The following is a 25622-nucleotide window of genomic DNA, read 5'->3' as shown; positions in this document are numbered from 1 at the left end:
ACATTCATCTTTTATTGCATATAGTGAACATTCACATTTATTTTGAAGGGAAAAAGTGGCCAAATTCTTAAGTTTTTGGTTAGTTTCAGGAAAAAAAAAAACACCCTTCTGTAAGTCCAGAGGGGTCAGATTTGAAACTAAGCAAACATCCAGATGATGCGGAAACTGAGTAAAAGCCTTCTCCACAGCTTGGCACAGGATTTCATTGGAGCCTCAGCATCAGCAGCATCAGTGGCTCCAGGGCTTCCAGCTGGACTTGGCGCCTACCTCTGCCTGCCTGCCTACCAGCACCTCGGCTGTGTGGTGTGTGTGTGTGTGTGTGTGTGTGTGTGTGTGTGTGTGTGTGTGTGTGTGTGTGTGTGTGTGTTGGTGGGGAGTGGTAGGCAAGCCACAGGATTGCCCCGAGGCGCCACGATTATGCACCAGCAAAGAAAACTGAATTTTTTCTCCACTCTCTCTCTCGCTGCCTGGGGAACGCTCCCCACGCTCAGCAGTCTGATTTGAGACGTAGAGGACGACCGGACGGCAGCGATGTGAGGTCAAAGTACGCCAGACAAACACAACAAAAGATCAACAGCGACAAAAGAAATGAGAAGCCGGCACCGTTTCTCTTATTTCAATGTTTATCATCGTTCGCATTAACAGTGTACAGGAATCTACAGCTTTTAAAATCTGCACAGGTTATATTACATCTGCCAAGTTTGTACGTTTGTACACAAGAGGTTACATTTTCGAGGATTTTGTCAGAGGCTCTTTCTCGATATTACCGCTGAGGCAACTGACGAAAAAGAAAAAAGAAAGAAATCTGAACAGGTTTCAAGTATTTTCTTTTTGCAAAATGAGCTGAAATACTAAAAACAAACATGCAACAAAGATTAACTGCAACGTGGACAAATAAAGAAGAGAGTAATACTGCTGACATATGCAAGTCGCGCTGACGTTAGTCTGCGAGGTGTTGTTGACCTATGATGACATCAAACAGGAAAAAAAAATATTGCTTTTCAAAAACATGGCCACCGCCAGTTTTGCTTTTCTCTGCCGTTTTCTCAGTTTGAACCCAACCAAACGTGACGTCTCCGTACCATGAAAGACGGAAAGTGGCTCGCTCAGCACTGGATGTAATAACTGTTAATGACACAAGTCAGAATAATTAAACCTGAGGTGAAATTCAGGAGATTAAAAAGAAACATCAGCTGCTACGAGCTCTTGTCGTAATTTGTGACCTATAATAAAAGCCAGAATTATTAAAACTAAAAGTAAGATAACAAAAAAAAAAAAAAAAAATCCTTCTTGTCAGGGAATGAGGCACCATTTACAAAATATACATCTCCTCCACAGCGTTTGTGTGAGTCCTTCGAATGTGAGAGTGTGCTCCAACATGATCGCTGCTTTAAGGACACTGCTGGCTAAGCTGTCATGACAATACTGCGAAGAAATGGCCGAGGAATTCAAGGAAACGCGGGGGGAATATTTACCAAGCAGGCAGCTTCATCATGCAGAGCTGTGGTGTTACTGACAGAAGATCACAGCCCAGGCTGACGTGAAGGGCGAGGCTGAGAGCAGAGGTAGCATCGTCAATGAAGGACCGCTAACAGAGGAGCTGACCTCAGAGAGGCTACCTGCAGAAGGTTACCTTGGATGGATTTAAGTTTTCTAAAGCAATCAAACACATTAAAAAGGGTGTAATGAACGGCACCTAAACACATGAAAAATCACCCAAAAGTTTAAATATTTCAGTAAGTCAAGTTAAAAAGTGAAGTACATTGTGTCATATCTGGATTCGTCACACAAAGGGTGAAATATTTTGAGCTTTCATTTCTGTTCATTGTGATGACGACGGCTTACACGTAGTAAAAACCCAAAATTCAGTTTGTCTGACAATTTTTATAGCACATAGGATCAATAAAGCATTAATTTTGATGCAGATATTAAGTGCTACAACCTAAACCAGGCGAAGGCCCTCAGTCAAGTCAAATAAAACTTGTCTGGAGCCGCAAATATTAAATGAACTGTCATTTGAATTTGTTACTTTTATAAATATCAATATATATATATATACTATCATAGATACATTTTCTTCAGTGGGATGTTGATGTTTGTTGAAAAAATCCTGTAAAGCACAAAGTTTCTAACCAAGTTTATTTAAGTTGGAACAAACTTGTGCAGCTTCGCCTCATTCTGTAGTGGAAATTTAATGTGACTAATTATTACTTGAAAAAAACCCACAGAAGGGCTGAAACCTGAATTCATTAGTTAAAACTTTACTAAGAGTCATGTAGAAGATCCAAAGAGCCACATGTGGGCTGCAAACCCCTTGACCTAAATCGGTTGGCCCAGATGGACATCGACGTTCTCCACAGGCGTTCGAAATAAGCTGGTCTTTTACAGAGAGCATGTTAATGGAAAGTTGAGAGGAAGGAAAACGTATGGTGGGAGACGTTGCAGGGGCATCCACAGTCTGGAGAGGATTGTAAAATAAACCTCATTCCTTAGATTTGAAGTGTTACAAGGTCTGGACTGAAGTGGAGTCAGAACTTTACACAGAGACGTATCCAGGACTTGAGCTACGACAGTCAGTCGGTGATGTCATGTGCTGGTGTTGGTCCTCTGTGTTTCCTAAAGTCCTAAGTCAGCACAGACATCCACCAGAAATATTACAGCAGTTCATGCTTCCGCTGCTAAGTTGATTTCATTTTAAAGCAGAACTTTCATGCTGTAATTCGCACAAGAACGAGCCATGACCAAACTGAGAGGCTAACATTTCCGTTTTAAAAGCTTTTTTTTTATTATTATTAATCTAATGTAACATTATAATTTTCCACAGAAGTGAATTTTGGGTTTTCATCAGCTGTAAGCCAGAGTCATCAAAGCTAACAGAAATAAACGTTTGAAATACAGCCGTGTGAAATGAAGCTTCACTTTTTAAAACTGAATTACTTCATTAAATTAACTCACAGATGACGTTTGGATGTATCTAGACGCCCTGCACCAATCAGTCAAAACACTCATATGAGCTGTGATTTAAAAATCACAATTTAGTCCAACGTGTGGGAGCCGGCGGCTGAATGAGCAGCGGTTTCTGCTGGTGTCTACTTTTTTTTTTTTTTTCCTGTGAACTAACAGCGTTTGCTCAGAGCTCTCAAATTAATTGCGTAAAGTATGAATAAATAATCACAAACTAACTCTCAAAAACCACAAAAATTATGTGTGGACGTAGGCAACGGGCGAGATTGGCACGTAGCATGCTGAACAGAACAAACAAAACGTGACTGAAAATGTGACAAATTTAAAGGACAAAGAATTAATGAAGAAACATTGGAATCGATGGAAGGAAATGAAAAACCGAACTCGTGCACAGAAAGACATGAAACTGACCCTCCCACTGGTGTACTAGTTCAACATAGCGTTACTCATTTCCAGGAAGCTATTCGGTTCTGTTGAGTCCTTTGGCTATGTCCTCTAGATATCTGCAGTTAGTTTATAGTTGTGAACAGACAGCCATGTTGTGGGATTTGTAGCCTAATATTTGCACATGTTAAAGTTATTGCATGTTCCAACTGGCAGTCCAGCACATGTGCTGTTGAGAAGGGGAACCTAAAACTAGTGACGCAGGGTGAAAACCGACACTGTGCCGAGTGAGGCGCGCGGGGAAGCCGTCACCAGTAGAACGAGCGTGTCAGGAAGTTGGCGGCCGTGCTGAGCCAGCCCAGGCCGTCTGTGACCGAGCCCACCCGGGTGACGGCCTTGTCCTGCTCCTGCGATGGACTCTCGTCCTCGGGTAGGTAGTCTGGGATGTCCGTGTTCTCCTCCACCAGCACCGACGCGTCCTCCTGGAATGGTACCATCAGCTGCAGCAAAGACAGAGAGCGAAACGCACGGAACGCGGAGAGTGATTTGTTTACGATAATCAACGCAATTTACCTGAAAATAATATCAGCTCAAGTAAACAGCTGATAGCTTAATAGGGTCACAGTGAAGCCAAGAGTCCTCAAGTGTATGTACAAGATATGACTGAGGTTTGACTGACCCCTGCTGGCCACACGATGAACTGTTACAAATGTTCCCTCTGTGTGTGTTTAAACTGCAGGAACCGGCGCCAAATCAGTTTACCAGAACATTATGTCATCACTTATAATTTTAGTATCAGAGTGGACAATATTAATACCATAAAGGACTAATTGTAAAACAGTTTGTTGCCTATTACACTGTATGGATAGAGTCTAACTGAAGTACATAAGGAATTAATCAATCAATTAGATGAAAAGTTAAATGAGCTTAATAATTTCCATTCTGATGATTAATATTTTTTCTTTGAAGTACAATTTTGTTTACAAAAACATCAATTGATTTTATTTATGGTTTCGGTTATGTGTACTTTTTATTTCCTTTGTATTGATTGCTTTTGGCTGTTGTGTTTTAGTTTGGGTTTTTAAAAGTTCTCTGCTGCTAAATGTTCTGTACAAAATTTAAGTTTACTTAGTCTTAGGGAGGGACAACTTGAATTGTTATGCCATTATCAATATAATTCTTGAAAATGGTCTCAAAGCAACAATACTGGTTAACTCAATAATTTCTGGGACAATTTATCGTCCAGAAACATTTGTTAGAAGCCCACTGCTGAAACTAAGTCACAAAGCGGGATGGACAAAGCGGGGTGGAAGCCCATAAGTGGCAGTATCTTCCAGTAATAAAGCCATCTCATGATTTTCATGAAGCAAAACATGTCATGGTCGAGATCTACCCCAGAAAACAGCCCTGCTGTACTTATTCTTATGTATTTCCACAGATCCAGCTACAACATTTTCTACTCAGGGACTCGTTTTCCCAAAACCCATTTTTAACCCTGACCCACAGTTTTGTTCCTTTCGGCGGTGAAGTGTAGAATCAAGATGTTTACGTAAACAGAAAACTTCTCATATTGATGCAGCAAACAGAGGGGAAACTACAACAGAACCCTCCTGAACGCAACTAAAAACCGTTTTTCCAGTTCGTGGAAAAAAGATTCCTGTGGCGGAAAAGAAACTCAAGTGTGAAGGTTTTATTGTTGAGAGTGTGCAAAACATTTCCTAATGGATGAATGTTCGCAGAATTGTTTATACCCAAAGTCTAATAGGTTCTACAGTCGAGATATTCTGTTTAAGTAACAATTTTTTTTTTTTTTTTGCAAACAACTTTTAAACTCTGTCACTGATGTTAAATGCCACAGAGCTGGGCCTCTCACTCACAAACCCACACTTGGGTACACAATTGGTTTGCAATCAATTGTTCAGAGTGACTTTACTTTGTTTTTAAACTGTAATCGCTATGAAACCATCCCAGATTAATTTTGTATTTGTCTACTTTCACTTTTTTTTGTCCCATCCTGAACTCTGATGTGATCACTGATCACCCCGAATGTGAAGCAGCGATCCTTCCACTCTCAAGTTTTGTGGTACAAATCCACACAACCACTGCAAAAAAATAAGCAAAAAAAAAACTAAACTACAAAACATAATGACGCATTCAGATTTAATCTAATTCCCATAAGAGGAAGAGATGTGATAAATCATGTCAGCATGAATAGGTTTGAGCCAAGACCAGTGAACTACATCTCCTGTCCACAGACTCACACCACATCTAACACACTGACTTTTCATCTAACTTCCTCTGTGGGGCGGGGTGGTAACTTTATGTAAAGCAGTTTGAATAAACAGTGCAACTTCCCAGCTGTCCTTACCTCTCCGCCGTCCTCTGTCTTCACCACCTGCTGAGCCTTCATCACTTTGGTGGAGTTAATTGCTGTTCCCAATGCCTGAGAGAAGACATTCAACGTTATAAAATTAATCTATCCAATGATATTACGCAGAGAATCAGTTTCCCCCCCGGGGCTCCCGCATAAGTCGAGGGTAAACTTGAGTTGTTATCTGTTTCAAAAGGGAATACCTCAGCTTTAAGGTCGGAACGGATGCGGACGACGCATCGCTTCACGGCCATCTGGAAGGTGAAGCTGATGACTCCTCGTATCTTTAGCAAAGCCTCCTCACACAGGCTCCTTCGAGTCTGACGAGAAAGAAAGGACGCAGATAAAGAGAAGGGTTCACATCCCGCAGGCACACAAAACAATCATTTTGTTTGCGCGAGCTGTTAAATGTGGAAACGACTTTCAAACGCTGCGCAAACACCGAGTGTGTAGAGGTTCTGAGCCTCTGCAGCGTTGTGTGTTAGTGCGGCCCACCGGAGGCCGTCTGTCTGCGGTAATGCAATCTGGCTCGATGCGCGTTTCCTGCTGAGCAACATTCAGGTTCAATCTCAGCATCCTGCTGTTCAATGGCTGACATTTACAACCTGCGCCCTTAACCTTCTTATAAGCCGCGCAGACGCACCTAGGATGATGTGGCATATCTGTGAATATGACAGCAGCAAACATGTTGATCTGAAGTGGATATTTGCACGTCGACCAACACCGGGTGTGTGTGCGTGTCAATGTGACAGGGGCAGGGTAAAAGTCCCGACGCGTCGTTTGAACGCTTACAGAGTCGTCCAGTCCGTCGATGTGCAAAACTACAGTTTTGGCCCTCTTGTTGTTGGAGCCGAGGAAGAAGTGGGCTTTACGGCGGCAGGAGGCGGCGGCTGCCTCGGCCTGCTCGGCCTCTTCTTTACCGGCCGACTGCAGAATCTCATATATCTCAGACGCCAGCAGTTTGGTCTCCCCAGGCGACGTGCTCCTTCAAGGTCAGTGAGAACAAAAAGAAACGCAATTAGAAACACAGTCGTGTGAAAATGAAGTGAAATGATCGGTGCTGATCAACTGAATGGAGGTGTGGATCTATAAATATAAGAGTCAGGCTAAGATTTTTTTTTTTTTTTTACAAAAATAAAATCAGAATGTTAGAGGAATACAGTCAAAGTGAGATGAGAACAAAGTCTTAATATTAACAGAATAAAGTTGTAATATTAGGAAAATGAATGTTATGAGAACTCCAATATGAAAAATAAGAAATTAATTATGCTGTGTAAAATGTTTTTTTTCCTGCTTATATTATGACTATTCTCTTGTAATGAAACAATAAAAAATCTCGTTGCCAAGTCCTAACTCTCTGTCATGCAACTCACAGAAGGGATGAGTGAAATAAGTCACATTTCAAAAATATTTCCTGTCGTTTGTAATTTCCTTTTTAGAAAATAAAGTGAGGAAAAAAAATCAATTAAAATTGGAAATTGAATCTGGTATTTAAAAAATGTGAGATTTTATTTTTAAGCCACACTGCCCAGCCCTAGTTTTTTAAACAAATCCAGATTACAAAATTCAACCAGGTATCAAAAATTGTAAGGCAAACATTTTATGAAGTTATTAGGTATTTTGCTGAACTTGTACTTAATACATCCCATTAAATCCTGACTAAATAAAGGGACTGTCACCACAAACCCTTAAATAAAACTGTTATGTCTGGCACCTCCACAGACTACACTTCCCTTTAACAAACACCTGGCCATCATTTGTATTGTTTTATTTTTATTGGTTTTTAAAAGTTTTAATTGAAAAATAATTAAATCCATCTCCACATCAGTTAAAAGTGAGAAACATGCATGTCGACTGCGTGCGCAGGCAGCGCTTTACATGACTGGCCCTCTGCAGTAATTCAGCTTTAATAACACTCAGCCTGAGATGACAAGTAAAAACCAACATTGCCCAGAAATATTGCAGAAACTGTCCAAGAAAAAAAAATAAAATAAAATAAAATAAAAAATAAAAAAAATCTAAGGTCTATAAAACAAAGTGCACCGTAAGCATGCATTTCTGACATGCTGCAGACAGAGACTTACTTCTGCATGACATTCTGCAAGCTCAGCATCATGCCCAGCTCGCTCTTCAGCTTCTCCCTGTTGGCCCGACATTCTGCCAGGTAGCGCACAGCCTGCAAGGGAGAGGGGCAGCTTTTATCTGTCTACTGCTAAACGTCACAGAGACGCGTTTTAAAAAAAAGGCACCCGTGGTCAGCTGCACATACATTACCAAAACTCTTGACTTTGTGTTCGTAATTAATAGATCTCTTACATCAAACCAACTAAACGCGTAGCAGCAGTAACATGTGGTGTCGCGCAAAAGTGTTTTAGTGAATTAAAATGCGAGGATGAGACGAAGCCTGGACTGCATTTGCATCACAACAGGCAGCAGCACAAAAGAACGAGGCTGTTTTTGTGCCACAAATAACCTTACAGCTGCAACTAAAATCTGCTTCTATCCAGTAAAGGTGGGAAGGAGCAAAAAAAAAACAAAAAAACACTTCAACAGCAAATGAATGAATACACTTTATTAATACCAGAGAGAAATTCACATATTTCAGAAACCACTAGAAAACATAGTCAGGACACATTTTGCGTAACACCATTTATGTTGTTAGTTTATTCATATAAATCGGAACAATCTCCATCTTTACATAATGGTAGAAACCAAAAAAAAAAAAAAAAACTTTATAGGTTTTAGGTAGTGCTTACCAATAGTGCAGAGTAGACAACCTGTGGGTTAGGATGGTCGAAAAAAAGGATGAGCCCCGGCAGGCAACCCTGGTCCTCAACTATGGCTCTTCGATTCAGGGGGTCCGCAGCGAGATCTCTCAGCTGGTTTACCACAGTCAGTGCATCCACCTCCGCACTCATGGTGCCTCCGGCTTTGATGGCACGTGCATCAAACCAACCTGTTCTCTTTACTGGAAAAAGAAAAATGCGGTAACATGTGGAATCCGACTTTCTGAAATTAAGGTGAACGGAAAATCATATTTTTCTTGTGCCAATTATCGTGTTAGGAATTGTCAAAACTGAAGTCTTAAAAACAGTCAGGTGACTTTAGCAAAGTTAAAAGACCTGTTGCGTGCAAAAAAAAAAGTAATATTAGAAACCCCATAGTAGAAGTTTAAAAAAAAAAAAAAAAAAGATATAATTTTAGAGCAAAAACCAAACACTGAACCTAAAGGAATTATCTGTGGACCTTTAAGGGCCACTTGCATAAAAGCATAAAACAGATGAAGGATTAGAACTAAGGGTAACAAAAGCATGTGGTTTCCATTATTTGTAAAAAGTTTGGAACCATTTCTGGATAAAGAGTACTGAAACCAAATACACCTCACTTATAGAAACACGCCAAAGAAGAATTTAGATTGTGAAATGAAATAAATAAAATATATATTGCATAAAAATAAACCTATATGTAATTTATGTTATCAAATATACACTAACACCAAGCTACTACAGGTCATAACTCCTGCTACATGACATGCAATATACCATGATAATTCAATATTAGCTATATATGTTGTGTTATACTTTCGTATTAAATTAAATTACACATTGAATTAGAGTGAAAACCACCTGAAATATGTTAATAAATATACTTAGCTTGTTTGAAACCTACAGATAGGTGTCTGATAGGATTTCTATGAGCCCCAATCGCTGTGATATTACACCAGCTGGCAGGACATGGATTGATTTTATTGACACACACTAAAAAAAAAATCCGCAGTTGTCATATGCAACAAAATATATTTTTGTATGTGGTTGGAGGAATATTTCAAAAATAAATCCGTTCACGACAGCACATTAAGGCTTACGTATTAAAGGGTTTATAACAATGAATGTATAGTATAGGCTCGGGGGTTTTTTGTCCCCAGGCTCACCTTAAATCACGCCCTGTGGTACACAGCCGATTCAGCAGCGGCTAGGCTAAGCTAACAATCCGTACTCCAAAGCTAGCTTTATGTCAGTTGGTCATGAAAGTCCCAAGCCAAATCCGGATCGACTCAGCCACTACGAATACAAAATTGACACCCGAACCAATAGCTATGTTACGAAACCACCTAAAATAAATAGTAACAAAAACAATTTCCCCACCCCTTGGCCTGTGTCCCCTTTCTTCCCCTGCGCTTCTTTAGCTAGCAGCTGTGCACAGTGTTTGGGTTTTGAAGCACACCGACAGGGTGCAGCTGTTTTGTTATCAAGGACATTCCAGTGCCACCGATGGGATGTCAGTAATTTTAAGTGTCATTTTTCCACCGGGATGTGCGGGAATATAAAACAAACGTTGAAAGCTTCCCTGAAATCTGATTGGACGGGGAAACTTGAGCGACTGTACATGCCGTACGACACGTCATAGCGTTAGCCATATTGTGAATGGCATTTTCACTTTAGGAAAAAGTTTTGCTAATATTTTGTGCGATTGATTTTTATATTTAGTCGCTTCTATATATAAAATAAAGCTGGAGATGCTCCATAGATCCAAACTTGTATGGCTGACCCGAACAAAATATGTACCTTTTGAGCTAAGGCCAGAAAGTGATTGGTTTATAAGCAGTGCTTTTCATTTCAGCTGTCACTGATCATATTTCTGCATTTCTGCTTTCTACTTTCCATTTTCTATTACTTACTTTCGAATATTAAACAGGTGAGCCACCAGGGGTGAAAGTAGTTTTAAATTCTTGGGGGTACTATGACAATATGCCCTCCGGCTGCAATGTTGACACGTTGAGATGCCATGAGACCCAAATTCTGAACATCATGGCATGGAGTGCACCAGTTTTCCATGTCTGGCATATAACCATTCATTTTAGCTTTTAAACTGGTTCTATTGATCCCGTGTCCAGACAGAGGGATAATCAGTAGCCTAGCAACGTGACCTGTTTGTTCTGAAGATCCTGCAGCTTCCACTTCATCTTCCTAACATGGTGCCTCCTCACCCTGACTCTCATACTGATAGGAGGAACCACAGAGTTAAAAGCCACATCTTCTGAAGTTGGGATATTTTTCCTCCAAAAGGTTCCAGAGGAATCACCTCAAACCAGATGTTGGACTGGATTTTATTTCAATGTCATTTTGTGAATGTTAGAGCCTGATTTCAACAGTGGAGCTATAAAGGTTGAAAAAGGTTATTATTTTGGAGAAAGTATCATCAACATCAATATTTCCACTAAATAAGAAGCAAAAAAATGTTTTGATAGAGGAAAAGCCTCTCAGACTCTGAGCTCAAAGTGAGATGCCCAAACTACCCATCCATCCATTTTCTATACACCCTTGTCCCCAGTGGGGTCGGGAAGGGTGCTGGTGTCTTTCTATAGCGAAATGCCCAAACTATTTTTTTTAAATTAGACAATTAATTTAAGTTCACATAATTATCGCGGTAGAAGCCATTTGTTTGTTAAATACTTAATGAAACATATTTACCGTGTTTGATGTTTGTTGTAAATGACGTATACTCACAAAGAACGAGGTAATTAGTCCAAGTTTGTCGTTTATTGAACGTTCAGAAACTACAGCGGCTGTGATGAGCCACAGCAAAGGTAAAACAACCTGAACAGGTGATCAACTCTAAACCACTGGCACCTTTTTACTCTCCGTCTCTCTCTGTCATTTAAGCATACCCGTTGCCATGGCAACCTCCTGCGCTCCAGAAGCCGACCAGAGATAGCGTTAAAAACATAACATTCAGTCCGTCACGATATTAGGTTTGCAGGCTTGATATTTATTTTTGCGATCATTAATAAGCCTCTCATGAACACAGCGGTGGTTGATTAGTTAATTTTAAACTCCTGCTCTGCTAGTTATTTTGGTAATGGAACCGAAACGCACAGAATTGCGCAACACCTTGTTGAAACAATAATCACTGAGATTATTATTGTTGTTGGGTCATTAATTTGAAGGCGTTTTGTTGATTTTGTTGTTGTTGTTCTTTAGTAAAGTTACGAACGTTTTAAGCCAATCAGTGGAGGACGTGCTGGCCTCAGCCTCCTGGCGGTGTTCAGTTTGTCACCTAATGCCGAGATCTACTCAAAACTTTAAGCGATCGACGTGTTGCAGTCCTGCTCTAACAAAGCACGAACTGTTCAGAAACAATATGAAATGGGGAAAAGGTTATTTATTAACTGATTAAGTCGTGTTTTAGATTGTTCTTGAAAAACTAATCACTCACGGCTGATTAGTGGGTGCACATAGAACCCATTGTTTTTTTTGTTTTTTTGTTTTTTGTTTTTTTTTACAGCTGACAGCAGCTCCTCTCTTTTGCAGGTACTGCGTACCCCAGCTTAATCTTTTAGGGGTACGAAGTGCCCTACCGTACCCCCCTACTTTCACCCCTGTGAGCCACACAAACTACACAGTCACAAAGTTTAAGCGAAAGAACCTAATGCCACACAAAATATGGAAGTAATTTGGTAATCTATCCATCTCACGGTAAAGTAGTGGGACGGTCTATTACTGATTGGTGAAATGGTTAGTCACTCAACACAAACAACCAATCCGTGCTCTGTAAATCCAATAATCCAATTGGTTAAGAATGCAATCCCAAAGTTCTTCCCACATTATTTATCCCTACATGCTCGGCGTCGTGTTTGGAAGGTGCCTAAACTAGCGATTGCGGCTTTCAGTAAGTTTAACTTTATGCAGCTGATTTTCGGCCACATATATAGCGGTAAAAATCAAATGGTCAATAACACTTCCACATTTAACTTAATTAAGACTTGAGCTTAAATCTTGAGAAGCGTAAAGTTTGGTTTAGCCAAGAACCGCTGCTATCGTTAGCCTTAGTTAGCATTGTGACCCGCTAATCGAAGGTCTGGAAAGTCCAGCTAACTAAAGAATAATGTCACTAAAAGTATGGCTGCCTGCTGTTCCCTCTTTGAACTGAGGTATTTCTGTTGATTTTTAAAGTGGCCAAATATCGAAACAAACCTCGGTGTTGGGTAACTTTCACTATGTAGCTTTGCCCTGCGTGTTTATTTCCACGGATACAGTCAAGGTTACATTGGAAAAATTTGATACGTTCTAAGAAATGAGAAAATTGAGAAACGAGCACAAGCATTGCTATGAGAAGTATGTTTGCTGTACTTTCTTTGTTAGATCCCTTTTTTTCCTTTCACAGTTGTACGACTTGCACCACTTCTTGGAAGGATTTGTAAAGAAATGCTGTTTTTTTTTATTTATCAAAATTTACTTTAATGATAACATTGGAGGACAAAACTAACATCATAGCAAGGGTTGGCATAGAGTTTATTGCATAAAGCATTTTAAGTTTGTGTATTCTGTTTTTCTCTCTCTCTCTCTCTCTCTCTTCCAGCTCCTCTTTTCAGGCTCTGTCTGGATCATGCTGATGTGGAGACATGTTCCTATGTGTTTTTGAAACTGATCAACAGAAATGAGTAAAGAACATGCAAAGATCGAAATGGACCTGGTGGGTGACTGTTTTATTTATTTATTTAAGCGCTGTACAATATGTGAAATTGCAATATCAAGAGTCTTGACGTCTCAGTCGCCGAGACCTGATCCCTACAGCACAGGACAAAGATTTGGAAGCAAGATTATATTCATATTGTTTTCAATATACTTTGTTTAAAAAAAACACTTGTTAAAAAAAACCCTGCGTATCAGAATACATTAGCAAAGTATTTCCTTCAAATTTATTCAAATAAGTTGCCTGGTTTTAACAGCATGGAAGAGATGCAATATTCAAGCTTTTGTTACTTTTGGATTTGAGTAATTACTTTTACTGATCTTCTAGCGGTTGTGTTGTTGCTAATGTGTAGTCTAATGATTTGGTAACATGGAAGTATATCTAGAGGTAAACCAGTGCTAGTCAAAGTTTGATTTATACAGTTAATGGATATCAAAATCCACAGATATCATGTGACAAAAACACATTTTGTACGACAATAAATTGTCCCAGACGTTATTGTGACAAATGATGACGTTGTTTTTCAAACCATTGTCATGTAATGGCGATGGCATAATAATGCAAGAACAAATTCTCAAATATCAATAAACTAATGAGCATTTAACAGTGGAACTGGACGGCATTTTAAACATCCAAAATAAATAAACAAAAGAGACAAAAATGGGCCAGTTCAGACCAAAATCACCAGACTGAAGACTTTTGTCATCCAGTGTTCGGTAAACAGAAAAACAATAAATCATTCAAATGTAAATTATCATGCTGATAATTGATCTATTGCAGCAGGCATAGTCATGCTCGTATCATTATTATTATTATTATTATTATTATTGTTGTTGTTGTACTGGCTGATTTTGCAGACCTTATGGCCAGAGATGGGGAAAGCTCAGTTCGAGTGGTGGGAACTTTGTGATTATGGAAGAGAATAGTGGTGAGAAAAATTTGACGCCAACCAATACTGTGATTTTATTATATTGGTTTAGCAGCAGCTCTACGTTTTATTCATATCCAAACCAGGAACCGCCACCCTGTTTGTTCCAATGAACATATAAAGTGTCCTTTGATGCCAGATTGGTGGGAATAGTCATCTTGTGTCCCCTAAGTAAACGGGAGTCCCTGTCACAGACATGTTGATGCTTGTATTTTATTTTCCCCTTGCAGGCTTTTGGCTCAGGGAAGCCTTATGGTTCTTCCAGAAGCTTGGTAAGGAGAATCGCGTCCAGTCTTCCCATTAAGCCATGCCCCCGGGTTCGTTTTCAGGTATGGCCTTTTTATTTTTATCCAAATCTTAACATTTCTGAGGGGATTTGAAGTTCTTTCAAGTTATCAGTGGCTGCTTCGGCCGTGTTTTTCACCGTTTTTCCATCCATTTCTTCAAACTAATGTCAAATCCGTGTACCAACGAAGCTCACGCCCTCATCAGTGTTTGGTTTTGTTTTTTTCTTCTTCTTCTTCTTCTTTGGCTGTTTTCACTTATGAACCATAAACAGAGAGCGTCACTGAACTCATGATCACACGTAGAATTTCACCAATGAGAATGCTGACTGTTGGGATACAAGGCTTTGGAGATTTGATTGACATCTGATTTCCTTTCATTTCTGCTTTTTCCTCTTTTCAAAACTGTGCCCTTTCTTCTTTTTCTCTTCTTTCTACAGCTGCCCTCCCTTTCTCTGAGGAATGCAGTCTGTCTGCTTTAGGTCAGTCTTGCTCAGCAACCGTCAACAACCTTGAGCTTATTGAAGACTCACTGAGTCACTGATGCATGTAGTCAGGCTGTAGACCCTCTTCTGCGCTTTCTGTATTTAACTGTATGTATGAGACTGAATAGCAGACAAATGGACTAGGTTTTCTAATGATTGACTTCTGTATGGAATCCTTTGCACGGGGTTTTTGTAGGGACACCAAAATAATGGAAGCTGAAAATAAATGCGTGCAACATGCCAAATTAAGATTTTATTTATTTATTTATTTGTTGAAAAGAAAGCAAAAATATTTTCTTAGTACTATAAAATGTATAACATTCATTAAAGGTTGTGATTCTTATGAGATAAAATATGAAAAAGTTCAAGTGTTGTGAATACTTTTGATATTTGTGATTTAATCCCAGAACCATGCTTTAAAAAATAAAATAAAAAAATAAAAAGTTAAAGTTTCTCCTCTTGCTCATCACTTCTAATATAATGTTTGAAGCATTTGTGATTTTAAAAAAAAAATTTTTTTATTATTCTTGGGAGTGTGGTAGCATTTGGTGTGATTTTAATTCTCGCAGCCCAGACAGTATCTGCTAAGCTCTGCTAACGTGTTTGTCCATGTCTGGTTGCTCTGATCATTTTTATAATCCAATGCAGTGGTATGTAAATGCGGTGTACTTTGGAGCACGTCACACAGTTTTGATGTGACAGGTTACATCAAAATACATGTGCTTGACTCACATTTTGCCATTCCGGTGTGGCTTAATGATTCATTAGCACGCTTAAATATGACATAACCAGAAAATGCCTCTTCCTATGAGTGAAGAAATATACAAATGTATTGATTACACAGTGAAATGGTGATTTGGTCTGTTGCCGTTGTGCAGTGTTGGAGTTGCATTGATTTCCAAATACTTCATTTTGTTTTCATTTTCATACATGACTGCATGGATGGTCACTGCTGAGAAGTTTTCCCCCAGTGTTAAACGGTTTTCCTCATCCCTGCAGCTTTACCCGTACACTGAGGAGGCTGGAGTTCTCATCAGAGCCAAGAGGCAGACCAACCCGGTCGCCTCCCTCGCCGACGTCGCCTGGATCGAAGGGGACGAAGAGGATGATGAAGGCTACTTTGGCAGATCCAGGTGAAAGCACTGAACAAAAAAGTCTTCCTATGTTTGCATATTTCCACATATGTAGGGGAAACGTGGGAAAAACGCTGGTCATTTTAGAAAATGCAGAGTACACCGTTCCTGAAGTGGAACACGGTAGTGGCAGTGTCATGCTGTGCAGCTCTTGAGCAGGGACAGGGAAGCTTATTATTCGTGAAGACGGATGGAGATGAATACAGGGCGATCCTGCAAGAAGACTTCACGGTTGAAAAAGACTTTCTGGTGCTGTTGCAGTGAAAGTCTAATAAAGTGCATCCTAATTTGTGACTAAATGTGAAAAAGCCGAAGGAATAAAATAAAGTTTGTGAAGCTCTGTATTTAAGCGTTGAAACTGCGGTCTGGTTGAAGCAGGCCAGGAGTCCCGCCGGGCTTCATGTTTCGGGCCCAGCAGCCTCGTCCTCAGAGGAAGCCGGTCTCCCGCCGGCGCTCCCTGCCCACTCTGCACGAGGACGCACCTGACCCGCGTGGACCAACAGCCGCAAACGACGAGGCGATCCAGAAGATCAGCGCGCTGGAGACCGAACTTGCCAAACTCAGAGCGCAGATAGCTCAGATCGTCTTGGCTCAGGAAAGGACGGCGCAGTCGGGTAAAAATTTTTATTTCTGGCCAATCTGATCGTTTGTCTTCTACTCCAATTCACCGTTGTTTCCACTAGATGGCAGCAGACTTCTACATGACTTAAAGCTTTTACTCTTAACTTCCCATTTCACTCCAGCTGTTGTTGCTGGGGTTCCTCCACCTTCTGGAAGCGTCCCTCCTCCTCCTCCGCCACCACCTCCTCCTCCACTCCCTGCACCAGCACTACAGCGAACATTTTCAGCCATCGAGCTGATAAAAGAGAGAAGGGGGAAGAAGAAAGATGAGCAGACGCCTGTGTATTCAAAGCCAGCAGATATCCCCAGCATGCTGGACATCCTGAAGGACATAGACAAAGTTAAGCTGCGGTCGGTCAAAAGGTTCGTCTCGCACCTTCAGGCTCGGTTTCAATGCGCCGATTGTTTTATTCATTGATTCGGAATTTTTTTCTTTTTGTAACTTTTTTTATAGTCGCTTAGAGAACGTTGAAGGCAAAACGAAGTCCAACGAGCCGGCCGACCCTGCGGGTCTCATCGCCGAAGCTCTCAAACGCAAGTTCGCCCATCGGTTTCGACAAAACAGCGGACAAGAAGGAAGCGACAGAGAAGACGTGAAGGTCGCCGACCCAGAAGACAAACCTCAAAGTGAAGCCCCTCTGGTGAGACGGATACTTTTATCCATCAGATTTCCAAGAGGATTAGCGCCACTGGGAAGAAGAAAAACAAAAATAAGGAAATAAAATTGTTACTTGAATCTCAGAATTCTGACTTTCATTCACAGAATTGGCTTTTTTTTTTTTTTTTTTTGTCATATAATTCTGACATTAAACTCAGATTTAACTCTGTTAATCTGTCAAAAATCCAAATAACCAAACGCACTTCTTGTCTTGTCTCCTCATCAGTTTGGGCAGCACATGCTGAAACCAACTGGAAGGAAAAAGCTGCTTTGACCGGAGGAGCCTGAACTGCTCATCCAGAGAATCTGTAGCTTCTCTCTGCTGACCTGGCTGGACCGATTTTTAATCATCTCAGTCCAAAGTTATGGATTGCTCTTTTGTTGCTGTTGTTGCACTTTTATAACTTATATCAGCTTTATATTTTAAACTGTGGTTGTCATGTGACCGCAAACACTAGACAATTATTATTATTATTATTATTAACCTTATTTTGTAATTATTTGTTTCAACTTGTTGCACATGGAAGAGGAGAGAAGCTGGAGAAGCTCATTTAACATGGAAGGGAGAAAAAAAAAAGCACTTTCAGACATTTTGGTGCAGTATTGTTGAAGAACATGTGTAAATTGTAGTTTAATTTGAGTGGGAGGAGATTATTTATATCGCAGTTCAGGTAGGTGCTGCAGTTTGTTTTTAGCAGTGAATGATGTGACGGACTCGTCCATGGTTCGTTTCAAAGGTACTCAACCAAACGTGGATGGACATTTGAAAGAATTTCGTCTTCTGTCAGGATCACCAGTTCCAGTAAAATGTGTTTTTAGTTTATAGAATTTTGTTTTATTGTCTTCCAAAAGCCAAAGACATTCCACTGATGTCCTGCAGGATTCTGCATTTTGTTCCCGTTTTTATTAAACTGTACGGAAAGTTAATATCTCTTTAAAATTGCTGCAGTGTTCAGTAATGGTTATGCGTCCAAGAAAACAATCGTATGTTATGATTCCTGATGTTTTGAGCCATCATAAGTCTTTTATCATTTCACTTCACAGCTGCTTATTTATAAGGGAAGGCGGACAAGTTGTCAGTAATGTTTTTATTGTTGGTTTTGCAGAAGAGTTCTCTAAGAAACTGTAAATCATTTTAATAAAAGTTGGTCTCTTGACCTTTTGGTGTTGATTCATCATTCTTTGCAAATGTTTGACTGAGAAATTACTTCCATTGAACAGTTTCTAGGAAGACTAATGAATATTTAATATTGTAATATTTTCTGTGTAGATAATTTCACATACGGGGCTGTGAAAAAGCTACTGTTTTTACTGTTTACAACTTCAATGTGATGTGTTTTAATAGGATTTTAAACCTGCAATTTAAGTTTGTAGAAGTGGAATTAAAGTGATCAGGGAAATCTCTAACTATGGAGAAAACTGGCCCATTGGAGTCCCTCACTTCATCCATTATGGCTGAGCTTCAGCTGTCTAATCCTTCTGCAACCGTTTGTACAAATGCACCTAGATGTGACATGGCAAAATAAGTACTTATTTTACAACTATTAAATTGAACATAAGTGAAAAGCTGTGCCAATAAAAATGGAGAAATGTTACATCAGAACCATGAAGCACATCATGAAAACTGTCCACAGGACTCATGTAGTTTGGAGGTTTACATTAATTGCATTTCAATTAAACCGTTTTTGTCAAGGTGCGATCATATTACAAAATACATCTTAAAGCCAAAAGCAGATTGCGAAGGTTATCTTCATCTGAAAGATCACTCATTTATTAAATTTGTTAAAATATCATTGTTCACTCGACTCCCCTGGTTTGGAAGAAGCTGCAGAATGACTGAAAAATGAGAGAATGAATGCTTCTGAATAAAAATTAAATCTTTGAGGCCAACTCCATAACATGAAACTAATAATTTAGATTGCTTGCAATCTTAAATTTTAATCCATTTTGTTCGTGGTTTGATTGTGTTTAACTTTGTAACCGATACTTGCATGTCTTTCTTGGCCAAATTTCCCTCGGAAAGGGAGTTTTCTAGTCTGGGTTCTTGCTGCATAAATAAAGGTTACATAAAACAGCTTAAAAAGTCAGAGCAAGGGAGGACAAAAAAAGTTTGTTTAAAAAAAAAAAAGTTGGAAGGATCTCTAAGAACCTGTGAGGCAGAAGTATTAAACTGAATACTCATGGAAAATTCATCAACAGGATTTATTATTCAAATTGTAACTGCAACAAGCATGTATCAAAAAGGTCAATACAGCAAAGCCTTTACAAAAATCTGGCTCGACACTGAAGTCTTCCCAAAAATGGCTGTCGCAACAAATTGTAAACAGTTGTATCAACAGTCTTACAGCACTTTACAGCAAAATACAAATCAGCTAAAGTAAGAAAAGCACCTGTTATCGTTCCAAACGCTTCAACACAAACACAACCTGTGCCACTGTACAGAATCAAAACGGACAAACCCAAACAAACAAACAAAAAAAGGAATGGAATGTTTTTGATTCACTCGACTGGTTCCGTATCCGTACAAAAAGGAAGGGGGGAGGGGGGGGAAGAAGAGAGAAAAAGCTGGAGTTATTCCTCACAACAGGAAAAAGTAAAGAAAAAAGGCAAAGGGCGTCAGACAGTGCATTCACAAACAAGCACACCATGCACTTGATGGGAACAGGAGTTGGTTTGGTCACTTAGCATAGTTTGTGCATAGTTATAAGGCATCAGTCGAGCAGTCCGTCAGGTTTCATGTGGCCGTGAGAGACATTCTGTGCCGAGGGAGTCTCCTTCGGTTTATCCAAACCAACAGGGGAAAGAAAAAGAAAAAAAAAAAGAAACAACCCTGCATCGTCTGTAGCCACCTCCGTCTCCCCCCTCCTCCCCCCGTCATTCGCTGGATAAAATAAAAGACTGGTAAAAACCCTGAGCGAGTGAAGTTGCATGGAGTGGCGATCCAGGTGAGATCTGGGAGAGTCTGAGCCCTCTCCGGTAGACGACGTGCAGGAACACACGCTAGCACAGGTGAAGTTAATATGGCATCTGGTTTGTTTTGAATAAAGTTCAGCTCATGGCTTCAACAGTGGGACAACAGTTCAATCGAGTGGTTCGCTTCTTTTCGTATGCCTGTGCTTCGAAGGCAAACTGTGGAGCCGACGGGAGTCGCTTCAGTTCAAAAGGAAAAAAAGACAAAAAGTACAACAAACATGGAGATGCGTAAACAGTCTTCTCAGAGGCAGCAGAAGGACTGGGCTTGTCACATTTCTTTTTTCTTTTCTCTCTTTTTTTTGTACATAAGGAAGAATCTTCAGTACAAATGCAACACGGCAAACTGAAAAAGTCTCAGGAGGGTCTCCGAATACTCCAGTTGTCCGTCAAATGTTTTTTTTAAATTTTATTTTTGTTTTCAAATGGCACTTCAAAAAAAAAAAAAAAAAAGAAATTAAGTTTTCAGTTTATACTGCTTTCACCTTAACGTTCCACAACAACAAAAAAAGTGGCATATTTAGTCGTTAATGCCTCAAAAATACAGTCCTCAAATAAATAAAATAAAGCAAATAAGAGAAAATACAGCAGTTGCCAAATGAGGTATCTATGTATTGCTCTATGCCAAAAAAAATTTTTTTTTCATTAAATAAATTAAATAAAAAAAAAAAAAAGAAAAATCAGTGGTTTATTGTGATGGGAGGCCAAAGCAACAACATATCAACAAGGTGTTCAAATTAGGCCGGGCCGGCGGTGGGAGCTCCACTTGCCCTCAGTGTGTGGATGAGGCCCCTGGGGTCAGGGGTCAGGAGGTTGAAGTGAAAGGGCGAACAAGGAGTGTCAGGATTCTCTGCTTCCCTGAGGTATTTCTTTGGAGCGGCTTCCTCCTGCGTCGGCGCCGGCCGCGCTCGGCTCCGTCTCCTCGGAGACGGCGGTTTGCTCCGGCTGCAGGCCGCCCCAGCTGGCCTTGTTCAGCCCCATGTGACCCAGCATGGTCTGAGACAGGCGCGTGTCCGAGAACCGGGCCCACTCTCCGAACAGCGGCTCTGCCACGTACGTCATGAAGCCTGGAGGCGACAGATCGGCAGAGGCTTTAGCTAGGACATTTACGGACCCCCCCCCTTAACTGAATTAAACATCACTCGTATCCACCACCCTTACCTATCTGGATGTTGCCGACGGTGTTCGTCTCTCTGTCGCAGAGCGGGCTGACCTGAAGTTTGTGTTTCTTCTCGATGTCTCCTGCACGAGTCAAGCAGCAAGTCAAAAGTCAAACCATCTACGTGCGAACAGTTTCAGAATTAGAACAAAGTAAAGCTAAAAGCACAAAGTTTAAGTGGCCAAACACAACACATGCCATGCAACAGATACCCTGTTCGAAGAACTCCTCCGTCACTTTCTCGCTCCACTGCTTGCTCAGCTCCCAGGGTCTGCAGGGGTTACAGATGTCTGCACACTTCAGAGCCATCTGCACAGGAGATGGAGAGAAAAGCGGGATAAGAACTCGCCCGTCTGCCGACAGGCTAGAGACTGCGCGCGTGTGTGTGCATGCGTGCATCCAACCTGCAGGACAAAGTGACGATGACTGGCGTTGGTCAAGCACAGGCTCTCCTGGTCCAGGTGGGTGCGAAACCTGGACAGGTAGTCGTTCTGTCTGCTGATGTCCGTAGCCAGGATTAAAGAGCCCAGTTCCCTCTCCATGTTCATGCTGTGGTTAAAGAGACAAACGCGCGATCAGACATTCGTCTTAGCGCTACAGCAGAGAGGCCTGAGTATTTGTTGCCCAGGTTACCTGTCCTCAGGCGGCAGGTGAGAGAACAGTCCGGTCTCTCTGAGGAGACCCACTGCCGACTTCCAGTGGTGGTTTTCCAGAACCGAGGTATTCTGTTTAATCAAAAAAAAAAAAAAAAAAAGGAAAGTTGCAACCATTTCAGTTCCGATTTCCTGAACGGCAACTAAGGCGGGTTAGTTCGTAACGTTTACGGCATCTTACTCTATAGAGTGTGGCTAAATAGTGGTCAGTCTTAATGAGGAAGGGCTGGTTGACCCCAGGATGGTCCAGGTCGTGTGTGGCAGCCGCAAGAAGTCCCAGCAGGATGTCGTACGACGTTAGAGACTTTGACAGCTGACGGGACAACGGCAACACAGGCATCTTTGTTTTGGCGCGTTTTCCTTAGCAAATAAAACGTGAAAGGCTTCGGCTGCTTGTCTCACCATGGGCTCCTGCAGGTAGCAGTACATGGCCTGTGTCACGTCTGCAGCATGAACGGAGTTGTGATATGGGTTGTCGTTGTGGTAGTCTTCCTGCACCAGGACCAGGAACCTCCAAAGCTTGACCATGTCCAGCTGGAAGAGGTCCACCAGGCCATACTGGTTGAGCAGGTGGAGAGTCAGGGTGATCAGGCTGTTTCCTGTGCAGAAAGAGTTGCACAGTTAGCTTCTGGTTTTTGTGAGCATTCAGTCTTTATTTGATTAACTGCTAGATTTAATGTCTCTGTAAGTAATTGGATCTCTGCATCTCCTCCAGAGTAACCACAGGCTGCTTCTCTTATTAATCCTGTCCCTGCCGGGTCTGTCTGCCGAGTTCCTTGGTCTTCATGATGCTGTTTGTTCACCAATATTCTTTAACAAACCTCTCAGACATTCACAGAACACCTGGATTCATACTGAGATTAAATTAAATGCGACTTCTGTATGTGACACCCTTCTAATATGAAATCCACACATTTTATTGCCATTTCAAAATTATGCACTGCTTTGTCTTGACCCGTCACGTTGCATCCCAGTAAAAACCCATCCTGCACATCATATATTATCTAGTGATTTAATTTGAGACTAGAAACAGACTGTTTATTCACTCGGGCTGATTTAATCACTCAAAGAAAGTTGACTTTAATCTACTGCTGGAAGATTACCTCTAACAAAGTTATCTGAACTAAAATAGACAACGACATGAACAAAGGAGAGATTGGATTGTTTTACAAATCTTCAAAAAAAAAAAAAAAACTTCAAAATTCCCATCATAAAAATATAGCCCATTATTGTCTTAAATTATTGCTGTTAAATTATTCTTACAATGTTAACTACAGTAAACGTTTTATCTTTTCTGGGGACATTTCTCTAAATTACCTGCACACATTTGAAAGAACTGCATGTCACTGTATTTTCGGAGATGGTTTAGCAAAGTGTGAAATTTTCAGAAAAGACCAACAAAAAAAAAAAACCTTTGCTTTTAGACCAGGGTCTAAACAAATTACCTTAAAAAAAATTGTTAAAGATTTTTTTAAAATGTTTTCCATGTTCAATCTGGGACTTTTATCATATATGGAGGTTAATCTTAAAACAAGATTAATTGATAAACACAATGTCCACTAGATGGCAGCATTGGTAGCGGTTCTTAAACAGCCTCTTTATTTTGATGCGACCTCACATCTTCTACTCACCATTTGTCAGCTTGTCAAAGAGGAAAATGTCAAAATTCCAGTTGCCAACTTTTTCCAACATGCACTGAAAGACAAAGAAGAGAAGGCATAACGTTAAAGATGCTGGGGGGGCAGGGGGAGGAAACAAAAAACTTCTTTACGTTGTATTGAGTTATTCTACTGAACGGTGGGCATCGTACTCTAGCCTGTCCGCTGTAGTCTTCGTCGAGGATGTGGAGGGGGATCTGCTGGGGGATTCCCCGCAGCAGGCGGGACGAGTGCAGATATCGCTGGAAGCTGAGCAGCCTGTGGACCCTCTTTTCAGTACCAGAGTCAGCCGGCGAGGATCCGCAGCTCAGCCGCGCTGCACACAGAAATATTACTCAAACGATGCAACATATGAATGAAACTGTTGGTGTGTCCCCCTCCCCCAACCCTCCAGAAGCTCATTAGGCTTGGAGAAGCATTTGGCTGGGCACGGCCTCGGTGGGGATCCGACACCAACACAGCGATATCCAAACAGTCGCTGCTGACACAGCCGCCTACTCGTAAGCCTTTCGTCTGGGATCACACGGCAGACATGCTTTGTCAGTGGTCTCTCTCTTTTCATGCACACACAAACACGCACTGTGCAAAGGCGAAGGGTCTGTGCAAACTGCGGCTGTGCTCTGGAAATACGTCAGCGGGAGGTGGGATTACTTTGGGGGTCAAAATGTCAGCAGGAGAAAAATAATAATAATAATAATAAATCTAAATGAATTTTAATAACTCATCTATTTGAAAAAGGTTTGACAAAAAAAATTCTTGATCGCATTAAACAAAGACACACCTAACTAAGACTTCCAGAAGAGGAACCAACCAACGACTCTTGTTATCAGAGGCTGGCTTGTTCAGTCAATATGCCATAATGGACCTAATGCTAGGTTATGCTTGAATCACCAGTTGAAAGGCTTGGATCATTTAAAGCAACACGCATTGAAGACATATAGGTCGGTTGGAAGTTTATATACACTAATCCAACTGATTTTGTTAGAAATGAAGTTGAATTCATCTTCTCTAGTCCAAATAGGGTCAAAATTAAGCAAACTGGTTTCAATATAGCCGTTCACCTCACCAACGTTTGGTTAACCACATGCTTTTTATAGAAATTAACAGGCTGCAGCCAACGTTCTGGCTCTGAATTAGACCAATCCTCTTGGCAGGAATAGTAGAGCTAATTTATGCAGATTCACTTCCAGGCTGAGAACCGGCGTTTATGTGTAGCGTATACATTTTCTGAAGGACTGAGGACAGGGCTTTAACAGAAACCCAATGCTAACCTGATGCGTGTTTAGGATTAATTTTATGCTACTAGAAAAATCCTACAACGTCCAGGTTTCACTCATCAGACCAAAACCATCACATCAGAAGAAAAGGAATTAGAGCTGCAACTAACAATTATTTTAGGAATCGATTATTCTATCGATTGTTTTGACGATTAATCTGATTTTTTTTTTAAATGGCACATTCTGCAGATATTTCTTTGACCACCAGAATCGTTTTTTTTATACAATATTAGAAATATGTTAAAAGACGCAAATAAACAAATAACTCAGTTCCTTTTTACAATAATAAAAAAAAAAACATTTTACTGCTTAGAATGCAATAACGGCATTCTTTTAGTGAACACTTCATCGTTTGTAGTAAAGGATACATTTGCAGATAAATACACACTTCTGACATCAACATGTGAAAAACACAACCCTTTTTCACTTAGAGTGCAAGACTGACCTTTTGATTATGTTTTTGGGGTTAACCAGTTAATAATTAGATAGTGGAAGGTGGTTCTTTTTATCTTTAATGCAAAATGTGAATATTTTTACACAGTTTTGGCTAAATTACTGCTCTGAAAATGGCTTTTTTTTTTCTGAGTCTGGATACTCCAGTTAA

The 25622-nt window shown here is 40.6% G+C and overlaps 3 protein-coding genes across 9 annotated transcripts in view; 1 reads left to right on the top strand and 2 right to left on the bottom strand.

Annotated features, from left to right (window-relative positions):
• Window positions 1-609: 609 nt before the first annotated feature.
• On the bottom strand, window positions 610-9948 carry armc1 (armadillo repeat containing 1). Its single transcript, XM_015015670.1, has 7 exons — window positions 9651-9948; window positions 8476-8687; window positions 7804-7895; window positions 6512-6704; window positions 5923-6039; window positions 5717-5791; window positions 610-3848 (listed from the first exon to the last, which is right to left on the bottom strand). Exons 2-7 carry the CDS (start codon window positions 8635-8637, stop codon window positions 3657-3659), a joined length of 831 nt encoding a protein of 276 aa, XP_014871156.1. The 5' UTR covers window positions 8638-8687; window positions 9651-9948; the 3' UTR covers window positions 610-3656.
• A 2352-nt stretch (window positions 9949-12300) lies between these two features.
• mtfr1 (mitochondrial fission regulator 1) lies at window positions 12301-18458 on the top strand. Of its 3 annotated transcripts, none has more exons than XM_015015659.1 (8): window positions 12301-12388; window positions 13079-13192; window positions 14351-14449; window positions 15889-16022; window positions 16401-16636; window positions 16766-17006; window positions 17098-17284; window positions 17528-18458. In XM_015015659.1, exons 2-8 carry the CDS (start codon window positions 13157-13159, stop codon window positions 17573-17575), a joined length of 981 nt encoding a protein of 326 aa, XP_014871145.1. In that variant the 5' UTR covers window positions 12301-12388; window positions 13079-13156; the 3' UTR covers window positions 17576-18458. The 3 variants fall into 3 exon arrangements, with proteins under 3 accessions (XP_014871145.1, XP_014871131.1, XP_014871136.1); XM_015015645.1 differs by having other exon boundaries at window positions 16398-16636; XM_015015650.1 differs by having other exon boundaries at window positions 12342-12360; window positions 16398-16636.
• Window positions 18459-20558: 2100 nt separating this feature from the next.
• Window positions 20559-25622, bottom strand: part of pde7a (phosphodiesterase 7A) — a 33091-nt gene continuing 28027 nt past the window's right edge. For all 5 annotated transcript variants that reach the window (XM_015015601.1, XM_015015609.1, XM_015015622.1 and 2 more), the window contains 9 exons: window positions 23894-24057; window positions 23715-23778; window positions 22486-22682; window positions 22265-22396; window positions 22064-22155; window positions 21835-21979; window positions 21643-21739; window positions 21433-21513; window positions 20559-21338 (listed from right to left, as the gene is read on the bottom strand). In XM_015015601.1, the coding sequence (XP_014871087.1) occupies window positions 21112-21338; window positions 21433-21513; window positions 21643-21739; window positions 21835-21979; window positions 22064-22155; window positions 22265-22396; window positions 22486-22682; window positions 23715-23778; window positions 23894-24057 (1199 nt within the window). In that variant the 3' untranslated portion in view covers window positions 20559-21111. The remainder of the gene's footprint in view (window positions 21339-21432; window positions 21514-21642; window positions 21740-21834; window positions 21980-22063; window positions 22156-22264; window positions 22397-22485; window positions 22683-23714; window positions 23779-23893; window positions 24058-25622) is intronic.

Source organism: Poecilia latipinna, unplaced genomic scaffold (assembly GCF_001443285.1).
Source record: "Poecilia latipinna isolate Pla-1442-1.1 unplaced genomic scaffold, P_latipinna-1.0 Scaffold71, whole genome shotgun sequence".
Taxonomy (NCBI): domain Eukaryota; kingdom Metazoa; phylum Chordata; class Actinopteri; order Cyprinodontiformes; family Poeciliidae; genus Poecilia; species Poecilia latipinna.
Note: the sequence above shows the minus strand (reverse complement) of the source record. Positions and strands in the feature narration are given on the sequence as shown.